The sequence below is a fragment of the Mus caroli genome, unplaced genomic scaffold (assembly GCF_978045245.1).
Source record: "Mus caroli unplaced genomic scaffold, Mus_caroli_1 scaffold_1, whole genome shotgun sequence".
NCBI classification, from domain to species: Eukaryota; Metazoa; Chordata; class Mammalia; order Rodentia; family Muridae; genus Mus; species Mus caroli.
This window is the reverse complement of record NW_028227256.1, coordinates 190,276,679-190,296,089: the sequence shown is the minus strand read 5'-3', so window position 1 is coordinate 190,296,089 and position 19,411 is coordinate 190,276,679. Positions and strand designations below refer to the sequence as shown.

Here is a 19,411-nt window from a genome sequence, read left to right as displayed (position 1 = left end):
ATTGCAGAGGTAAAACTTCAGAGAACATGCTGTGGTCACTCCGTAAGGAGCACTTAGACATGAAGCATGCTGTCTCCCCAATCCATTATTGGTCATACTGTCAGCTTGACGGCATCTAGGATTCCTGAGATTACAGGATCTCTGGGTGTGTCTCTGAGGGATTGCTAGATCAGGAATCCCTGGCCTGGTGGGTAGACTGCACCCTCAAGCCATGCGCTGATATAAATCCTCTCTGCAAGTTGCTTGGTCTGGTATTTCACCACAGCAACATGAAAACTGACAGATGCAAGGCACCATCCACATCAGAGCTTCCCACATATTTTTTTAGAAAAAGATTTCTTATTATGTTCTGCATGCCATGTGTGTGCAGGTGCCTCAGAAGCCAGAAGAGGGTGTTGGATCACCTGGAGCTGGCGTTCCAGGTGGTTGGAAGTCAGCCACTCATGGGAACTGAGCAGAGAACAGCCGGAGGGAGAGAAAGCACCTCACTGAATGACATAAGTATGTAAGGAAAGGCAGACACAGGTATCACATATAAAATAGTTTATTACCATAATAAATAAAATTAAACTTTTTTTTTTTTTACAAATATCAGTTGTGCTTGTTTAAAAATGTCAAGAAAGGGGGTATCATCCATGGAGTGCCCACATGTTCTCCACATCCGCACAGCCACACAGGGGAGCTCTTGGCAGCATCCTCAGCTGACCACAAAAATAGCCTCAGCTCATTTGCACCTGTTTATTCATGCTCATTCGGACAGAGGAAAAAGAAACAACAACAACAGAAAACCCAATAAAGGATTTGGCAGGATTTGGTGGAGAATGTTTGTATGAGAAGCCTCAGGATGACGAACTGCTCATGAGTATAAATGTCCTTGCAACTTGGATGGTGGACAGTCTCCAACTGATGCTGAAATACAGTGTCTGAATATTAAGAGGCTACATTCATTGGGGTGGGGGTGGGGGTGCTGATTTCTTACCAAGAAGCAGTCTGACTTCTGAAAGTTGAGCTGTGAACTTCTCAAGGACTAATAGGTCGATGGGATGACTCAGAAGTCACAGGTATAAAGAGTCAGTAGCTCTAAGGAAGGTCAAGTGGCAGGTGGAGATGCCCCCACCAGGTCTGGCACCTGCAGGAATTCAAGACCTTCTTTAAAGGTTCTGATACACTAGTGTGAAGACTGACGGTTCACTTGAGACTCACTTAAGCTTCAGGTAAATTCACATTGATTCCTTTGAACTGTGTGAGAGGTGGCAACGTGTCTCCACACCAACACCTTGGATGTAAAATGGTTCTCTTTTGGAAGCTTAGGGTCGGTGCTTCAAGGACTCTGAGGACTCTTCCAGGTGGAGGGCACAGGAGCTGGTGAAGATAGTTTTTATTGAAGCTAGAAAGAAGGCAGTACATGAAGCAGCAACAACGACAGGGACATTTAGGGAGAAGAGGGCATCTGAGGGCCAGAGCAAACCTAGGCAGGCCTCTTTTCTAAGCCACACAAGATGGGGTAAAAAGGTGTACCAACACCTCAATGGCAGCTGGACTTCCACTCAAGGGTCTTAAGGCTAAACAGCTTTATGGCAAAACAAAATACAATTAGTTGTGTGCACATCTATGATTTGTACCTTCACCAGGGTTCCCGAGAGGCCCTGGAGTGTACCTGTGAGATGTCAGTGTCACACAGAGATGAAGGTCTGTCTGCCTCTGACTGGTATTTCTGAAGAGTTCACTCAGGCCCTGTTCCAACTTGGACACACCTAGCATTTGGCTTAACATTCTCTCCTTCCACTGAAGGATTCAGAGACTGAAGCCAGAGGGTGGTGGGGTGGTACTGTGTTTCTACCCCGTGCCCGACCATCCTTGCTGTTGAAGCAGCAGGCACTCTAAGAGGTAGAGGCTAAAACAGGGCCTAGGAACCAGATAACAAGAAATCAAAGCGAGAAATGTGTATCCATAGCTTGCTGGAGAGCCAGAGGTACCATTCAATGGCAGAGCTCTTCCCTAGCATAAGCAAGGGCCTAACTTTGACCTCCAGCACCAAAAACAAAGCCAAGTGTGGCAGGAAGCTGCTACAACAGGCATGGGAGTCAAAACACTTGAGCCCCGCTCCAGCAGTAAGCAGAGAATCGGGGTTGGCCATGCCAAGATCATAGCAATGCAAAAGCTGCCACATGCCCCATGGAGGAGCCTTGCCATTGCCCTGGGATGACATGGCTGACGAGGCAAGCATACTCACCAAAGCCAGAACATCTACTGCCATTTTGGTTCTGATACCCACACTACTGCACACCTTCAGGAAGAGAGCAATCCATCCAAGTCTCTTGTCAGGATGGCCACTGGGAAATTGTACTTCACTATGGCTGGCATTCACAGTAGCTCATTTAGAGAGACCAAGTGGCCAGCACTTACTAGACAGCAGTGCACCACATCGTGTGTTTGCTGTCCCCCACTCCCCCCCAAAAGGATCTAAATTTGTCTGAAATTTTGGTGTTCAGTCTGCACATGGCAAATTTTGTTTCCCAGTCTCTCCCTAGCCACCAGATAACTGCTAAAGCAGGAAGGTGCAGGCTGTGGGTATCTGTGCCCTGTGGTCCTTGCTCAGAACTTGCCTCCAGTCCAGTGCATGCCATGACTGTAAAGAGACATGGGTTGGCTCATTGAAAATTTGTTTCAGAGAAGGCAATCCTAGCAAAACCACTGTAGAAATGGGGAAAGCTAAAAGCCACTGTCAGGTGTTCTTCACTATCCCCTGCAGGAACTGAAGCCCTAGACGCCTAGTACCCCAGAGACACCCCTTGCAGGGTGTGGACCTCCATCTAATGGGACTTCAGCCTGTGCATCGACCCCAGAGAGTAGCCTGAAGCTTTATCTGTCTCCTGTCACAAGGATGAGCTTGGCTGCACCGCCACCTCAGACAGAGTTCAGTCAAGGACCAATGGGGCCTCTGCTCTGAGGGTCCTTAAATCCCAGCGAGTTCCAGAAAGCTTCATGTGTGTACACCCTTGACTTCCCAGGGCTATCCAGCCTGTACAGACAGCCATGCATCAAGTCCCAGCAAGTGCCATGGTCACCAATCAGAACAGCGTCTTTGGTAGGGCAGGTTTCCAATGTCAGGCTCCCGAGAGAGGCTGACATTCTGAATCACAACAGCCAAGCAATGTTAAGCAGAGGTGCCTGTGTCGCTTGCTGTCCTGACTGCAGAGCTGAGTTTCCAAGCTCACTGGCAGAGTTCTGCCCCTGACATCTCTCCAGGTGTGCACCTGAGCCAGCTCCTCTGTCCTGTCTGATGCCATTGAAAGAACACCAAACAACATGTCCTCAAGTGATCAAGGCAGCGAGTGTCCCTGAGCACCACGATGTGGGAATTTGGATGACACAGAGATGGCCCTGGGACCATGTCTCTGAGCCCCCACCTTCCCCAAGACTACAGTTCTGCCGTCACCTCCCCCCACCCCAGCTTGTTACTGAGATATTTTGAAAACCAGTGCTTCATGGTCCTGCCATTATTTTTAGTGTAGGAAATAGGTTGGCTTTCAAATAAGGCTAAGTGTGGCTCCCATGTGTCCTCTAATGACCCCATGCACTGGACAGAAATCCCCATGAGACTCAAAGGAGAAACCTAGTACTTGCTACAATCATTTTTTTTTTTTTTGAGGTTGTATGTGTATCTGCTTTGTTAGGAAAACAATGCTGGGTGCCTGCCCCTTCCTGTCGGTGCCCTACACCCTGAGGAAAGCCATAGACAAGCCTGGAAAAAGGTCAGTCGAGGGAGAAGGAGAGAAGCTCATGTGTCATGAGGCCTGTAAGATGGTGCGGCTCCAGAGGGTCCCCTGGGGTCTGGAGCTTCCACGTCAACTGTCCACAAGAGCAGGCTGTGGACCATGCAACAAGATCCCACTCGGAGCCAAGGGCCTGCTCCAGCCCCTACTCTTGCCTCACCTCTTCTGGGCAAGGAAACCTGAGGGGCCCAGCCCGTGTGTCCATGGCACAGCACCTGATGCTCCACCTCTACTGTCAGAGCAGAAAGTCTCTCCAGTCCATCAAGCTCCCCTTATCACGAGCTTGTTACAAATGATGAAAGTAGAAAAACAGGTGGTGATGTCAGACACAGCTACATGGGGGTGGTGAATACCCAGAAGTCCCTGTGCCTGTGGTGGTCTTCAGGGGTCTTGGTAAAGAAGCCCAGTGTGTTCTATTTCTGAGAGGTTCTCAGGGCTCTCCCACCAGTCTCTACATGGCCGCTGCCCTGTAAATATCACATCCGTAAAACACGTTAGAGGAAATGCTCTTTAGATGGAGAGCATGCCCCTTCTTCAACAACTGTCAGTGGCTGTTCTGACACAGCTGCCATCTTGCAGGGTGGGGTGCCTGGCCATGTTCCCTCTTATGTTTTCCAGAGACCATGTAGGCACACCTAAGCCACTTGGTCTGACTTTGACTTCTTGTCAGAAAAAGCCCAGTATGAAAGTTGTTGGTCATGTGTTTGGTGTTGTGGGTAGTGTCAGGGGCAGGGTGAGGAGACTGGCTTTTGTCTTTGATTTTTTGTTTGTTTGTTTGTTTGTTTGTGTGTTTTGAAATGATCCTCTCAGCTTGCTCCAAAAATGTCTCTGTCTGACTCTGGGGACTGAGGCCTGGAGGTCTCACCCGTCTCCTGAGGAGATTGGGCAGACCCTCTGGACATTAGTATCCTGAGTATCTCAGACAGCTGCTTCTCAATGGAGGTCATTTTGGCATTCAAGGCCTTGATATCCTCCTTCAGCTCATATTTCACCTCCAGCACTGTGGCCTGCAGCGTCTGCTCGGGGATGGGGTAGAAAGAATGCTTGACCTCAGCCAAGATGGGGCTCCGGTCCTGGGGACTCCTGGCCTCACCCACATTGTCCAAGCGCAGGTCGCTCTTGGTGATTCCACTGTCACAGGAGTCTGTCTTCTTCAGCGTGGCCTCACCCGGTGCCTTTGTCCTCTCGGGCAGCGTCTCCATGGACTCTGCCTTGGACACCTTGTTCCAATCCTCACCCTTTCCACAGGCATCTTTGAAGCGGGCCCAGCCTTTGCGCTTCGCAGGGTCACAGCTGACTGCCTTGGGACCTAGGCACTCAGATCCAGGGGCATGCAGCTTGGCATGGTCTGACACGGTGGAGGTGGTGGCCGCCTGGAAGGACACAGGCGTGGCGGGGCTCTCACGCACCGTGACCACACTGGCCTTCACCAGGCTGTGGTTGGCTGAGGTATGGTCGGTGAGGGCATTGCCCTTTTCTACATCCAGGTCATCCAGGTCCCGGCCCCCTCTCTCAGCTGCCAGCCTGGCTTCTTTCTGCTGGCGGAACCTTTGGAAGAGTCTTCTGACGGGGTGGTCAGGAGGCAGGATAAGGGGGGCCTCGTTCTTCCGTTTCATCCTCTCCTCCTCTTCTCGTTTCACGTCGCTGATCTTCCGGAACACAATCTGGATGGAGAGAGGACACCGTGTGTTAGCTGGAAGAAGCTCCGGATGTCAAGTCTGTCAATGTCAAGCACCATCCAACAAGGGCTGCAGCCCACAGCACATTCACGGCCCTGCAAGCCCCTCCAGGACATTCTTCCTGACTGACATCACCTTCTTTCTTCTGACCTGGTTCTCCAACATCAGAGAATCAGCCCTTGCTGCTACCCTTCTCAGAAGGAGCAAAGCCCACCTTCATTCAGGAGGCTGACTGCCAAAGTGCATCTCCGGGGACATCTAGTAAATTAGAAAACCCCTTTCCTTCCCTAGCTCAGACCTCTTCAGAGAGAATGCCCTTGCGTCACTAGAATAAAAAGCCCCAGGGATTCTGATCACCAAAGTCCCACCATCTTTAGTCTAAACTACACTACAGGGTAAAACAGTTAACTTATATCCTCATGGGGCTACTGTGGTGCTATCCACAGATCTTGTGGGCAGCTATGGCACAATGACAAGCTAGTTTCTTTTGGTTGACCTTGAACCCAAGCTTGCCATATAACCATAACATTCAACACTCAGTTTACTGCCTGCAGTTCACAGACATTTTTTGTGTTATCTCATGTATCCCATATTTTGAGGCCACTGGGACACACAACATCCCAATTTAGAAGTGATGAAAGCAAGGCCCAGAGTGTCTGAGTATCACACAATACTGTAAGTTGTCTGTATTGATCTTGTTCCTTAACCACTAAACCCCTGATCTGTTGGATAGATACCATGTCACTGAAGATGATGATACCACCTCATTGTCAGCCCCTAAATACCAATCCTACCATACATAGTGGCTCCTGTCCTGCTGGGTTAGCAGCTGAGCCTGAGGACTCTGACCCTGTGGGAAGCACTTGAGCCAGGCTATCTCCTTCCTCGGAGTGCTGACGTGAGGTGAAGAGAAGCAGCATCTCCATATCTTCACCTGGAACCCCTGTGCCCTGTGCAGGACCCCAGACCAGCTATAAATCTGTTCTAGGACGTGTCACAGGATTTGCTAAGGCATGTGGCGGCATAGCAGGAGCACGGCCTTTGGGGTCAGACAAAGTGGCTTAAGTCCCTTGCCATGTGCTGTCAGATGTGTGTCTCACTTCCATATCTTAGCATCTTCACTAAAGTAGGAGACACCTACTTATCAAACTGAACCGACTGTGATATCATTCAATTCTGTTGTCCCCGTTCCTTCAAGGACCTAGGTGCACATGAAACACCCTGACCTGCCTCCTCCAAGGGCTCTGGCCCAGCATTCTCTGATGACAGCACTCTTCACATGTGACCTAAAGAACAGTTTGCCAGACTCAACATGAAGGACCCTAACAAACACAGAGGGCTTGGTGCTAGTGATCATAGCTCTCCATGCCCCTTGATGCTGCCCCTGTCATGACTTCTTGGTCCATGCATCTGTCATTTGGCTTCACATCAAGGTCGATGGCAGGCAGGTGGGTGTCATACCATTAGGCTACTTGCATTTAGCCTGTAGCACTCCCCAGTGATGGCTTTCTGATCTGCACTGGACACCCCTCCCATTTATTCTCAAGCTTGTCCTTGCCTTCACTAGCTGTCATGACAGTCCCTTAGTCCCTTCCTCAGCCCTGCCTCTTGAGCTGCCTAGATCTGGGTACAGGCCAGGAACTCAGAGGAATCCTATCCACTCTAGAGGAACCAAGAAAACCCAGCTAAGGACATCCAAAGACAGAGGGATGGAGATAGGAAAGCAACCATTACCCTCTCCCTGTGCTCTAGTTGGGATGGATGGCAGTCCCTCAACTTTGTGCCTCTACACAGGTTTTGGTCAATTTTGTAAGTCTAAGGCCTAGAGCAAGCTGTCCTCCTGTAGAGAGCCTGCCCCATCCCCTTAAGCTCAGCCAATCCTCTCACCTTGCAGCTCTCTCGTGCTTTGTGCTCACCTAACTCTGCACCTTACTCTTGATCTTGCACACATCTTTCTTAGACATGGAGACACCTTTTCTGAAGAGAACACAGACAGTGGCTGGATGACGAGGAAGCAGATGAGAAAATGGTGTGCTGGAGTTAACTACAATCCTAAATGTCTACATTGTATCAATTCCTAACAGGCCTCCCTGCTACATGGCTAAGTGAGCTAAGCTGAGTTGGGGTTAGGTCTTCCTGAACAAGACACAAGTTATTTGGATCTCTCTCTCTCCCCAGTGAAAGCCCTAAGGGCTTAGAGCAGGACTCTGCATGTAACAGTATCTTTGACTTTAAGTTTCTTTCTTATCACCTGACCTAAGAGAACAGCTCTTGTCCATTTGTCTGTGATTAGCTCTTTAGGAGCACCTAGGATGCTCTCAATTCATTCATTTATTCTACAAAATTCTCAGTTTGTAGAATAAATGGATAACAAGGGGTGATACTGGTTAATGAACCAGAAGGAGAACTTCTCTGACCTGGAAAGATGATATCACAGAGATCATGGTATCATAACAGGAGAGCGTTGGCTCAGAATATGTTACTACCCTGTGCAGAAAGTCAAGGGCAGTTCTTGAGGGTTCAGCTGAGCAATTTTCTAGGACAGTGGGGGGAAGTCCTGCTGACATCAGAAAGGCATCTCACAACTCACCCTGAGAGATTACACATCAGTGTTCAGATAGGTCTTTCAGGGCTTAACAGACTCCATAGTAAGTGTTCACAGGAAGGGTGGCCATGTTGTGCTCTTCACCTAATTGGCCCTGACTCAGAGTCTAGGACTGACCCAGACAACATGTAAAAGGTGGTCTGGGTTGCCTTAGCATGCCAGTCAGAGCCTCTACTTGGGTCTTCAACTTCATACTTCCTATCTGGAAACCTCCTGGCCTCTTCCACAGTGTCCTCGTATAAAGGCCAGTGGCTGTCCATTTGCATACCCCATCCCTAATAACAGGCAGGGGGACCAAAGTACAGCCCTTCGGATAGAAGCACCGCTCATCCACCCCAGAGACAAGGCCAAGGAGGTCCTTCAGGGCTGATGGGTGCTAGGCACTCTGCTGATGTGCAGCTTAGGGCACGTTTTCATTTCAGCTGTTGCTTTGAAGTCATAAGTGGGATCTGTGCCAGCAGCAACCATGACTGTGCATTTTGATGAGCATTTTAGATAGCGCAGACAGGGCTGGCTGCGTGTGACTGGTAACAATGAGGCCCAGGTTACCAGGCTCAGCGCTCCTCCATCTGCCCAGAGACACTCACAGTTCCCCAAGGCAAGAATGTGCCTCAGCAATGGTGGCCATGACCTCCATCCCTGTAACTCAAAATACCTTCTGTGTAGATGAGGCTCTGGTAGGAAGCATGGCTACCCAGCACTCACAGTGTTCCACGAGGCTTTTAAAGTGCTCTTGGGGGGCGGGGGTGCAGTTTCAGTCTGTGCTTTGTTGCAGGACTTTTTAGAACCCGAGTGTGCAAATGTACCTTATGTGTGTCTAAGAGGAAAACTGTATTCAGAATTTCTCTTATCTAGATTTATTTATTGTGTGTATGGGTATTTTGCCTGCATGTATACCAGTGTACATGGTGCATGCAGTGGCCAGGAGTTCAGAAGAGGTAGTAGATCCTCTGGAACTGGAGCCACAGGTAATGGCCACTACATGGGTATTGAAAATAGAGCCTGTGTCCTGTGAAGAGTAGTCAGCCTTCTTTCCTACAGAGCTACCCCCCACCCCTTATTTTGAGATTCTTAGTCCATTTCCTCAGCTCCTCTTTTAAATAAGTGTTTCCCAGAATTTCCTCCATCTATGGGGTGGGGTATTTGTATAGTTTCCTGTCCCAGGCTGCATGGCTCCTCAATATTGTTAAGCCTTGGAGTTGAGGATGAGAGGGGTCTACCTCACAGATGCATTGCTCCCTGAAGGGTGGGTCTGCATTGATCCAAACTCTACAACTTGGCTAATACAGCTTGCATGATATGGTCCTAGCTCAACTCTCCCGCCCCTCCTATCACACATCCCCCCTCCTGACCCTTCAGTTTGCCTTCACTGTAATCTCCCAGACTGGACTGAGTAGTCATTTCCTCCAACAACCTTCCCTGAACTCTCCCCACCCAACGTTGGCAAACCCACCCTGCTGGTGCCTCTCAGCAGGCAGCCACATGTGTGTTTCCATTGGTCACTGCAACCCATGGTGAGAAACCCTTTCTTAGCTGGTCATGCTCTTCTGACTGAAGCTCTCTGAAGGCAGACACACTCATGTTTCCCGTCTGTACTACTGTGCCCAGCACCTATAGCACTCAATAAGTGATTGCTAAGTCAATAAACATGGCAGTGCCTGAGTTTGGACCATTCCCAATTCTGAAGTTCATGTTCTATGTATTTGTTATCCACAGGTCCCCTAAAATATGCTTCTGATGTGTGTGATCCAGTGGGGAAAGAGGAGAGGCCAGGTGGATTGATTCTGTGTGCAGCATGTGGGTTCCCGATGTGAAGTGTAGTGTGTAAACTCCCGAGGGACATCCATGGTTACCCCTTGTCATTTCAGACCCCACTCAACAGACTCTGTCATCTCCATCGACTGGTTTTCAGACTCTTACATGACCTCAAGGTGTGTGCTGGGGAGGGGACTTAGGAGGACTAAGACTGTTTTTCTTTTTGCAATGAGGACAACTGTTCTTGAATTTCCCATTTGTATGAACTTGGCTCTTCCTTGAGAAGAGCATACAGTTTCATGGACAGGGACTGCTCGGGGAGTTTGATAACCAGAGGCCACATGCCCGAGCGAGTATCCCTGAACCTGTCCCCCCTGCTGACTGCCCAGGTCCCATCAATTCAACACCAAGCTTCTCTCTGTAGGTTTCATTACAGGAATTCAAGAAAAGTTTCCATGGCCCTAGAAATTACTTTGGAAACTACTTAATAACTTCAAACTTCCCCTGTAAAGGTAGTCAGTGGTTTTAATAATTTGTCCTATGTAAGTATGTGACAGCTTACATACTAAGTTATAGTATGTTCCAGCTCAGGCCACATATTTAAGAGTAGTGGTTTGTGTCCCCCTCCATAGGCTCTAGTGTCTAAACATTGGTTCTTAGTGGCACTGTTTGGGGGGAAGGCTTTGAGGGGTGCAGCCTTACTAGAGGGAGTATATTACTAGGGCAGGCTTTGAGAGCTTAAACTTTTGCCCTAGTTTTGGATTCTCTGTCACTCATGCTTGTACCTGATGACTGAGCGCCTAGCTTTCTGCTCTGGCCTCCTTGTTTGCCACCAGCTGCCATTCCCTGCTACAGTGAACTCTTTATCTCTCCGAAACTGTGAGCCAAGGCAGACTTTCTCCAAATGTCTCCTTTGGTTGTGATGTTTTCCCACAAAAACAGAAAAGCAACCGACATATCCAGCGTTTCCTGTGAGGTGTGCATGCAAGAATCACCACTGTCATGTGATAACGGAGGGAGCTGAATTGCTGGCCTCTTCAGCGTCACATGGGCAGTTAAAAGCAGGACTCTAGGGTGTAGCCTGTGCTCTTTCCTTCCCAAGAAATAAACGTAGAGAGTGTTAAAAGAGAGAGGTGTCGGGGACTATGCAGAGATCCATACCATTCACTGGAAGGACCCAGCTATGGAGACTGGGCACCCCTCTGCTGGCAGTGATGGGCATGTCCAAATCCCCACTGGGCCCAGCCAGAGTCCTTCTAGCTCACAGGAGCGTGTTCTCTCTTCCCTGATAAGGCATGGGAGGCCCAAGCTGAATGCTGTACATCCCAAGTCTTCCTAATATTTTGGGAAACTGAGGAAGTCCTCAGAGCAGGGATGGCCACTGTGTACCATTCATGGCACGGAGCCATGGCCTGAGCACAGGAGCTCATTAATAAGTACTTATTGAGGTGAACAGCGTGACACGCAGATCCTTAAGCTGCAAGGCTTCATGAGCAACTATTTTTAACTTTATTTGAAAACAAATCAACCTCTTGTGATCTGAGGTGAGTCAGGACAATCGACCACCTCTTCTGGTTGCCTCCAAGGAGGAGACATCTACAGGACTAGAGAGATGGAGAAGTTCATAAATTGCTCTCACATAAATAAGAGGATCCAGGTTCAATCCCCAGCACCCACATAAAAAGACTGGATATAATGGTGCCTGGCTGTAAACCCTCAGAGCTTGGAAGTAGAGAGTCAGTCTAAAGAACTGACACGCTCTGAGTTCAATGAAAGACTATATTTTAAGAAAAATTAGGTGGAGATTCCTATATGCATATGCACACACACATGCATGTTAACCTAAATATATGGACTTACACATGAACATGCACACACATAAATTATCTGTACATATATACATACACATACGTGTGATAAAGATCTAGCCACTCATTGATCTGACACCCACTGAAGTGACAGCAAGGACTAGGCCAAAGAGAGCAGGCGACCCCTCAAGGTCACTGTTCAAGAGGGTTCCAGCCATACAAAGAGAGGAAAAGCAAGCCCAAGAGAGCAGTAGATTCCTGGAGCCTTGACACCACGATGAGGGTCAGCAGATTAGGGGCATACAGTTGTAGAATGATAGGTAAAACCCAGTCATTTCTTAGTGCCTTCCACGAGTAGCCTGTGTGCTTAGTTTTGTTTTGTTTTTGTTTTTGTTTTTTAATCAACTTAACACAAGCTAGTGTCATCTGTGAAGAGAGGCTCTCAGTTGGGAAAATGCCCCCATAAGATTGGCCTGCAGGCAAGCCTGGGACATTTTCTTGGTTAATGCTTAAAAGATGGGGCCCAGCCCACTGTGGGCAGAGCCACCTCTCAGCATGTGGGCCTCAGAAGTATAAGAAAGCAAACTGAGCAAGCCAAGAGGAGCAAGCCCATAAGCAGCAAGCACTCCTTCATGGTTTCTGCTTCAGCAGTTCCAGCCTCCAGGTCCCTGTCCTGCTTGAGTTCAGGCCTTGGCTCTCCTCAGTGATGAACTGTGACATGGAAGTGTGATCCTAACAACCCCTTCCCTCACTAAGATCCCATTGGTCAGTGTTCTATCACAGCAAGAGAAAGCAAACAGGAATGGCCTGTGGTATTACTCATAGGAAACCATGACAAACCTAATGAAAGTTATCCTGTTCTCTCCTGAATCCTGATGCATGTCCCCAGCATGAAAGGCTCAGAGGGGAACAGAAAGAGCACAGGTTGGTGTATCCCTAACTCTGTGTGACCTGGGAAAAGTTATGCTCTTGGTGGGATTGGCTGGATGATTCTTTTTTTTTTTGTTTTGTTTTGTTTTCGAGACAGGGTTTCTCTGTGTAGCCCTGGCTGTCCTGGAACTCACTCTGTAGACCAGGCTGGCCTCGAACTCATAAATCCACCTGCCTCTGCCTCCCAAGTGCTGGGATTAAAGGCGTGCGCCACCACGCCCGGCCTTGGATGATTCTTACACAAAGTTGTACCTCAGAAGCACTTGCAGTAGTGTGTGTACAGAACGAAAGTGGCCTGTGACGGGTAAGAGCAGCCCCCATACCAAGCTCTCAGAAACAGCAACTGAGAGGCTAGGATTGATGCCTGCTGAGGTCTCTAACATTCTGATGTCTTGTGTGTGAGCGGCCACAGCCCTTCCCCAGGACACTGTGCACCTCTCTGCCCGCAATGCTCCTAAAACTTGCTGTGTGCCACCTGGGACTTTCATGGTGTGTGTGTGTGTGTGTGTGTGTGTGTGTGTGTGTGTGTGTCTATTCCAATGAATGTCCCAGCCCCTGGTCACCCTGAAGGATGACTGGACAGGCTGGCCAGTTCTTGTAATAATTTTTCCTTAAACTTTGAAAAGCCAGCTTGATCTCTAAAGTAGAACACCCAGGGCTCAGGAGTACACAGTGACTACTTCCTATCTGTGGGGACCCTCCCACACAGGCTAATCTTTACTTTGTAGGTGGCTTTTTCCAACACAGGGCAGCTCTGCTGCAGCAGAGAGCCCAGACTCCTCTCTCCCCGGGGCCAGGGCCAGGGCGTCTGGTGCTGGTTCAGGCTATACTGAGCCACAGAGGCCCCTCAGCTAACAGGCCTGGGTGACGAAGCTCTCCTCATGATTTCCCTAGCCACAAGCACTCCATCACTAATCTTGCTTGGTTTTATAACAGAGAACTATGAAGACTTACAAACTGAACTATTTAAGAATTTAAAATATGGACAAACTATAGACCAGCTGATAAGAAACAGTTGGCTGGACTCTGAATTTGAAAAAGTCACTTCTTTACCCCCCTCAACTCATTACAGAATCAAATACTATGTCCCTGCCCCCCCCAACCCCCAACAGCCTCGGGAATATTTTATTGCACAGAACTATGCTCTGAGCCTCAAGGAGCAGAGGAGATACCAGAGAGACTGAGGCAGCCCAGGTCAGCCAATGTTCTCAGAGCTCAGACTGTAGTCTCAGGACCTGGGGCAAGAGAGGATAAAGCACAGCCTCGCCTTCCAGGGTTGCCAGGATGCAGAAGTCAGATGACGAGCTAATAGCTAAAGCATTGAGCAGGCTTGGGGAAGGGAGAGTCACGAAGTCAGCATTAGTGCATGAGTAATGCTCTAGGTAGCATTTAGAAGGGAGCATGGTCCCCAAGTCTCAGTTTCCTTATCTTCTAGGGATATCACCGGGATTAAGTGGGAATCTTGCTTGTGATGGTTTATATACTCAGACCAGGGAGTGACACTATTAAAAGATGTGGCCTTGTTGGAGTAAGTGTGTCACTGTGGGTGTGGGCTTTAAGACCACTCATCCTAACTGCCTGAAAACCAGTATTCTTCTAGCAGCCTTCAGATGAAGAAGTAGAACTCTCAGCTTCTCCTGCACCATGCCTGCCTGGATGCTGCTATGTTCCTGCCTTGATGATAATGGACTGAACTTCTGAACCTGTAAGCCAGCCTCAATTAAATGTCCTTTTAAGAGTTGCCTTGGTCATGGTATCTGTTCACAGTGGTAAAACCCTAAGACATTGCTCAATAAATGAATTAGCAATTATTCATCTTTATGGGGCTGACCCTGAAGATGATTCTAGATGGCTGAGTTTGAAATGGGATAAAAGGTGAGGGATTAGGTTAAGGGTGTATTATACAGGGGACAGCACATGTCAAGATCCCACATGCCATCTAAAGCAGAACAATGGAGCAGGGGAGAGTCGACTCTGCTGGACAACACTCAGGTCCCAGAACTGTGTGGAGTGTGACAGGTGTTCTCTCTTGCTACCCTGACAGCAGAGCAGGGTCATTGTCTCATGTTAGAGTGATGATGCTGAGTCTGGAGAAAGTCATTCCCCAGGTCAGGAAAAGCTCAGCAGCGGCTAGAAGCCAAGCAGCCAGAGTCTCTGTCTGGCCCACATCCTAGGCTCCTCTGCTTAGCGAATGCCAGAGATTTGGGGAAAGATATGTGGATCACTCCCTTTATAGAAGTCCTTTCCTCCAATGTGATGGCTGGCATACCAGGGTACTAGCAGGGCATACCTTTTGGGAGTGTCTGTGAGGGTGCTTCCAGTAAGGATTAACTGAGCAGGGAGATAAATTCTGAATGTGGGCAGTGCCATCTCATGGACTGGAAAAAAACACTGTGGGGGAAAAGGAGAAAGGCAGGTGATCTGCTTCCCAGTCTGCAGAGACTTGAGCAAGCAGCCTTGTCTGAGCTCTGTGACAAGGAGAGTGGTGTTATCCCTTCATGTTGGCACACCTGGGTTCTGAGAACAGATGAACCCCAGAGGTCTTCCACTGACAGACCACAGATACACTAGATGCTCTGTCTTCTGGGACATAAAGTAGCCAAGGCTAGGACAGAGAGAGTGTGCCCTTGGTGTTCTGTGCTGATGATGCTGTCCTGGGTCACTGGGCTAGCCCCCAGACAGAATTGACGCCTTCCCTGTTAGTGACGCTCAGCCATTGGCATGCTTTTGGACTAATGCTCAGGGAGGAGATGGCACCATCATGTAGGAGCCCTAGGCCTGGCACTCTTCACATTTGTCACTCTTATGCTTTATGTTCTCAAAAAGTGGCTTCAAAAACACATGTCCACTCAGAACCTCTGGATATGACCAAATTTGTTTGTTTGGGCTTTTTTTTTTTTCAGATGTAAGTTAAGGAGCCTGAAATTACCCAATTCTGCATTAGAGTGGGCTCTAACCCTGTGATGGATGCCCTTGTAAGGGACCCAGAGGGAAAGGCTGTGGGGACTAAGGTAGATACTGGAGTGAAGGATGGACTACTATAAATAGCAGCTATGAGAGGCCTGGAGTAGATCTCTCAGACTCTGGACAGGGGGCAGCACTGGTGTTGGACTTGTTGCTTGCAAAGCCTGGAGACAGAATTAGTTCTGTTGTTTAAGACACTCAGTGGTGGCACTGTAGGTGACCCTCACCAGAAACCACAGCACAGGTTTCCTTTTATACCTTTCCTTGTGATCATCTTTAGGGCGGCCTCATCTAAAGCTTGGAGCTGGGGTCTCTGGCTTCAGTGTTTAACCTTAAGCATCTAAGAGCCCACAGAGATGTTGGCAGGAGCCCAGTGCAGGTTCCTGCCCGACTATGTGCTGGCTGCAAACCTCAAGGGAGTCGTTTGATCTTTCTAAGCTTTGGTTGTTTATGTACAAAGTGCTTCCTTAAAGCCACCCAAAGGAGAGTCCCAGGTTGCTGAATGGAGGCACTCAGTCCTCGCCTACTCCATAAGAACTGGAGTAGCAGGTATATTGCTGTGTGTTCAGGTGACCATGGGAAAACCTGGGCAGGACAGGGCATAGGCAGGGACTTGTGCCTAAGCTTTGAGCTCACACTGGGCTCTGCACTTAGTTTCCATGAGGGCTGCTGAGCTTATACTCAAAGAGGAGTTGTAACTGGGGGCTGAGACTTCAGACAGTCTCACCTAGCTCTTCAGCCTTGGAATACACAGGCATTTGTTTTCAATACCAGACTCGCCAGTACAGGTAGCAAGATTAACAACAGGTCTCCCCAAACACACGTTCACATAGACCTGGAGGCAGACAGAGAAGGGCTGAGCACCATGCTTCTGCTGTTTGCTACCCTGGTGGGAACTGTGTGCCCTCCTATCTGCTGATGGTCAGGAATAAGGACCAACCCCTCCCTGAAAGTGTCTGGCTATACAGTCTTCCAAATGCAACCATTCCAAAGATCTCTTCTGTTTCCCTCAACCACACACATATCAGGCAAGCCCCATCAAGACGAGCTCTACCCATAGATGCAATGACTGCCCCAGCTGGGTCTTTGAGAAATCCCCAGAAAGTCAGCTCTGGGGCAGGAAGGATCTAGGGATGTGGAGTACCGGGTACCTGAGAGGCGCAGGGACCCCAAAAGAAAGTCCAATGAGTGATGACACAGAGAGATGAAGGGGAGACAGGGAGTGACTTGTAGAAAAGGCTCAATGGGAATAAAGATGAGAACAAGGAGTGGAAAAGGGACGAGAGATGCAAACACGTCAGAGAGAGGAGACCCAACTTCTCCTCATCTCAAGAGGACCTGCTAGAGCCAGATGGGGGGGGGGTGGTGGTGACAGTGTTGATCCAGTCTCCAGCTGCTGTTTGAAACATTCTGTGCGTGTGAATGCAGCAGGCTGCAGAGAACCCGAGGCAGGTGACAGAGGCTGGTCACACTCCTCTGACATGCAAGCCTGTGGGTTGAGCTCTGTCTGCATCCATCTCAGAGGGGTCATTGGTAGCTGCTGCTTCCTCTTTGCTTCTACACATCGCCTGTGAGAACAGGCTTGCTTTCCTTTCTGCCATTATCACCTCCTCACTCCCTGTGTCACAGACCCATGCAGTCTGCAGGTGGGTCTCCACCCTCACGCTCTGTTTCTCCACCTCAGACTTAACTTCTCTCTCTAAAGTGTATATTTCTGTACCATTCTTATACTCACTGTGAAGTGATCAGTGTCCTCTACTGGATGGCCAATGAATGGATGAGGTTCAGATGGCACAGTGCCCACTAATGGTCACTGACACTGTGTCTGCCCTCTTTCACACTGACCTTAAAATCTTGCCTCCTTACACTGAGAATGTGGTTCTTGGGTGTCACTGACTCAATTTTGGAAGGGACAGCCTTATAACCTGGTTAAAGGACCAGGGGTAGTTTCACGAGGGAACCAGAGCCCTCGGACTGGCTGTATCCAGGCAGCACCATGCCACAACCAAAAATGCAGGAATCAGAGATATTGTTGAAGAAGAGCCTGCTGTCCTGGCAGGACCTATCAGGTCCCGCATGTCTTCCAGCTTCCCGCTCCCACACCCAGTTCCCAGCAAAAACACTGTATCTTTACTTTCAGTTAATACTAGTTTAGCTACAAGACCTGTGGCACAGGCTGTAAACTTGAAATGTTCCTGTAGGCTTTTGTGTTTCACCCGTTCATCTCCAGCTGGTGGCACTGTTTTGGAAGATTCTGGAAGCTTTGGTATATAGAACTAACACCTATGGAGGAAGAGGTTGCTGGAAAGGAGAGAGGGCTATATGAGGGCTATCTATGGGTTGTAGATCTAGATGGTTGTAGCGTCAATTTGTCACAAAGTGACATGAGTTGGAAGCCTTACTAAGAATTGTCTTGATTTCATTATCTGATGTGGGAAGGCTGCTGCTGCTGCTGTGTGTGTGTATGTGTGTGTGTGTGTGTGTGCATGTGCCATTCTCTCTCACACACACACTCATACACATACTCACAAATACTTGCAAATGCTCTCACACTTATGAACATTCTCTCTCACACATTTATGCTCTCATAAACACTCACTCACATTGGCACACTCACACTTATACACACTTATACTCGCACATACATTCTCACACTCACACATGCATCCTCTCTCTCTCTCTCTCTCTCTCTCACACACATACACACACACACACACACACACTCACACTCACACTCATTCTATTGGATCTATTTCTCTAAAGAACCCTATTACAATGGCTCTCAGTTTCCTGATCAGCCCAGACTTGAGCAAGCAACCAGCCTCTGACTCCTGCTGCCGCATAAGTGAGCCGTGCCCTCTTCCACACTTTCCCCATCACGATGGACTGCGCTCTCCAGAAGTAAACCCAAACAAACCCTTTCTTCACTTAAGTTAATTCTGCCAGGTAGTTTATCATCCGGGTGAGAGAAGAAACCAAGACAGCATAATTTATTTTTCTATCAATATCATAAACTTACTGTTCCACTAGCTTAAATGCATGCGGAGCCAGGATTGAGAATGAAGCCCACTGACTTCTAAGCCCTGAGTGAATTTGTGTCTCTCTTGGAGGTTGGGGGATTTATTTACTTATTTGCCCCCACAGTTCCAGCACCTCTCAGCCATGTGCTTTGATATGGATTTCATTCAAGCATATGATACCAGCATCAATCTGATGCCCTGGCAATCCGAGGACGCTCTCAAGTATTCCATTCTCAAGTATTACTTAGTTTGATGCCTTTTCTCTCTGCTGTCTGCCTCACCTTTGAAGTCCCATGAGCTGCGTGTGATGTAGTACAGATCTCTCCATTCTCTCCCACTCTCTTCTTCCCCTTCTGCCCTTTCCCTTCAATCTTATCTTTTCATTACTCTCGGAAAAGATTCCTCTGACTTATCTTCCAGGCCTTGGGTTGTTTTACATTTCTGTGACATGTTATCTTTCAAAACTCAAATCTCTGTCTTAGTTTTGATCATTTCTTTTCATAGTAAACCATTTCATTCTATAGATGCATCTGTTGGGTGTGGGCTGAGGATGTGAAACCACGGCTCCTTCTGCATCTCAGGACAGCAGGGTAACCCCTTGGGTTTTGTGCTGAGCCTTGCCTCCAGATTCCACAGTGATTTGTGCCCAAATGCTACAATTCTGGTGAGGTTTTAAATATATATATATATATATATATATATATATATATATATATATATATATATGATTTACCTATTTTAATTAATGCATGAATTGTAAAATTTGAGTGGATGTATGTGTGTCGACATGAGTTTATGTGTGCACACCACATGTGTGCTGTTTTCTACAGAAGCCAGAGGGTATCTGATCCCCTGACCTAGAGCTACAGATCAT

The 19,411-nt window shown here is 48.4% G+C and overlaps 1 protein-coding gene across 4 annotated transcripts in view; it reads right to left on the bottom strand.

Moving 5' to 3' along the window:
* Window positions 1–595: 595 nt before the first annotated feature.
* Kcnh1 (potassium voltage-gated channel subfamily H member 1) overlaps window positions 596–19,411 on the bottom strand; it is a 308,814-nt gene continuing 289,998 nt past the window's right edge. For 3 of the 4 annotated variants that reach the window (XM_021160418.2, XM_021160427.2, XM_085843957.1), the window contains one exon: window positions 596–5,440. In XM_021160418.2, coding sequence (XP_021016077.1) covers window positions 4,583–5,440 — 858 coding nt within the window. In that variant the 3' untranslated portion in view covers window positions 596–4,582. The remainder of the gene's footprint in view (window positions 5,441–19,411) is intronic. The other variant, XR_003837613.2, reaches the window with a different exon arrangement.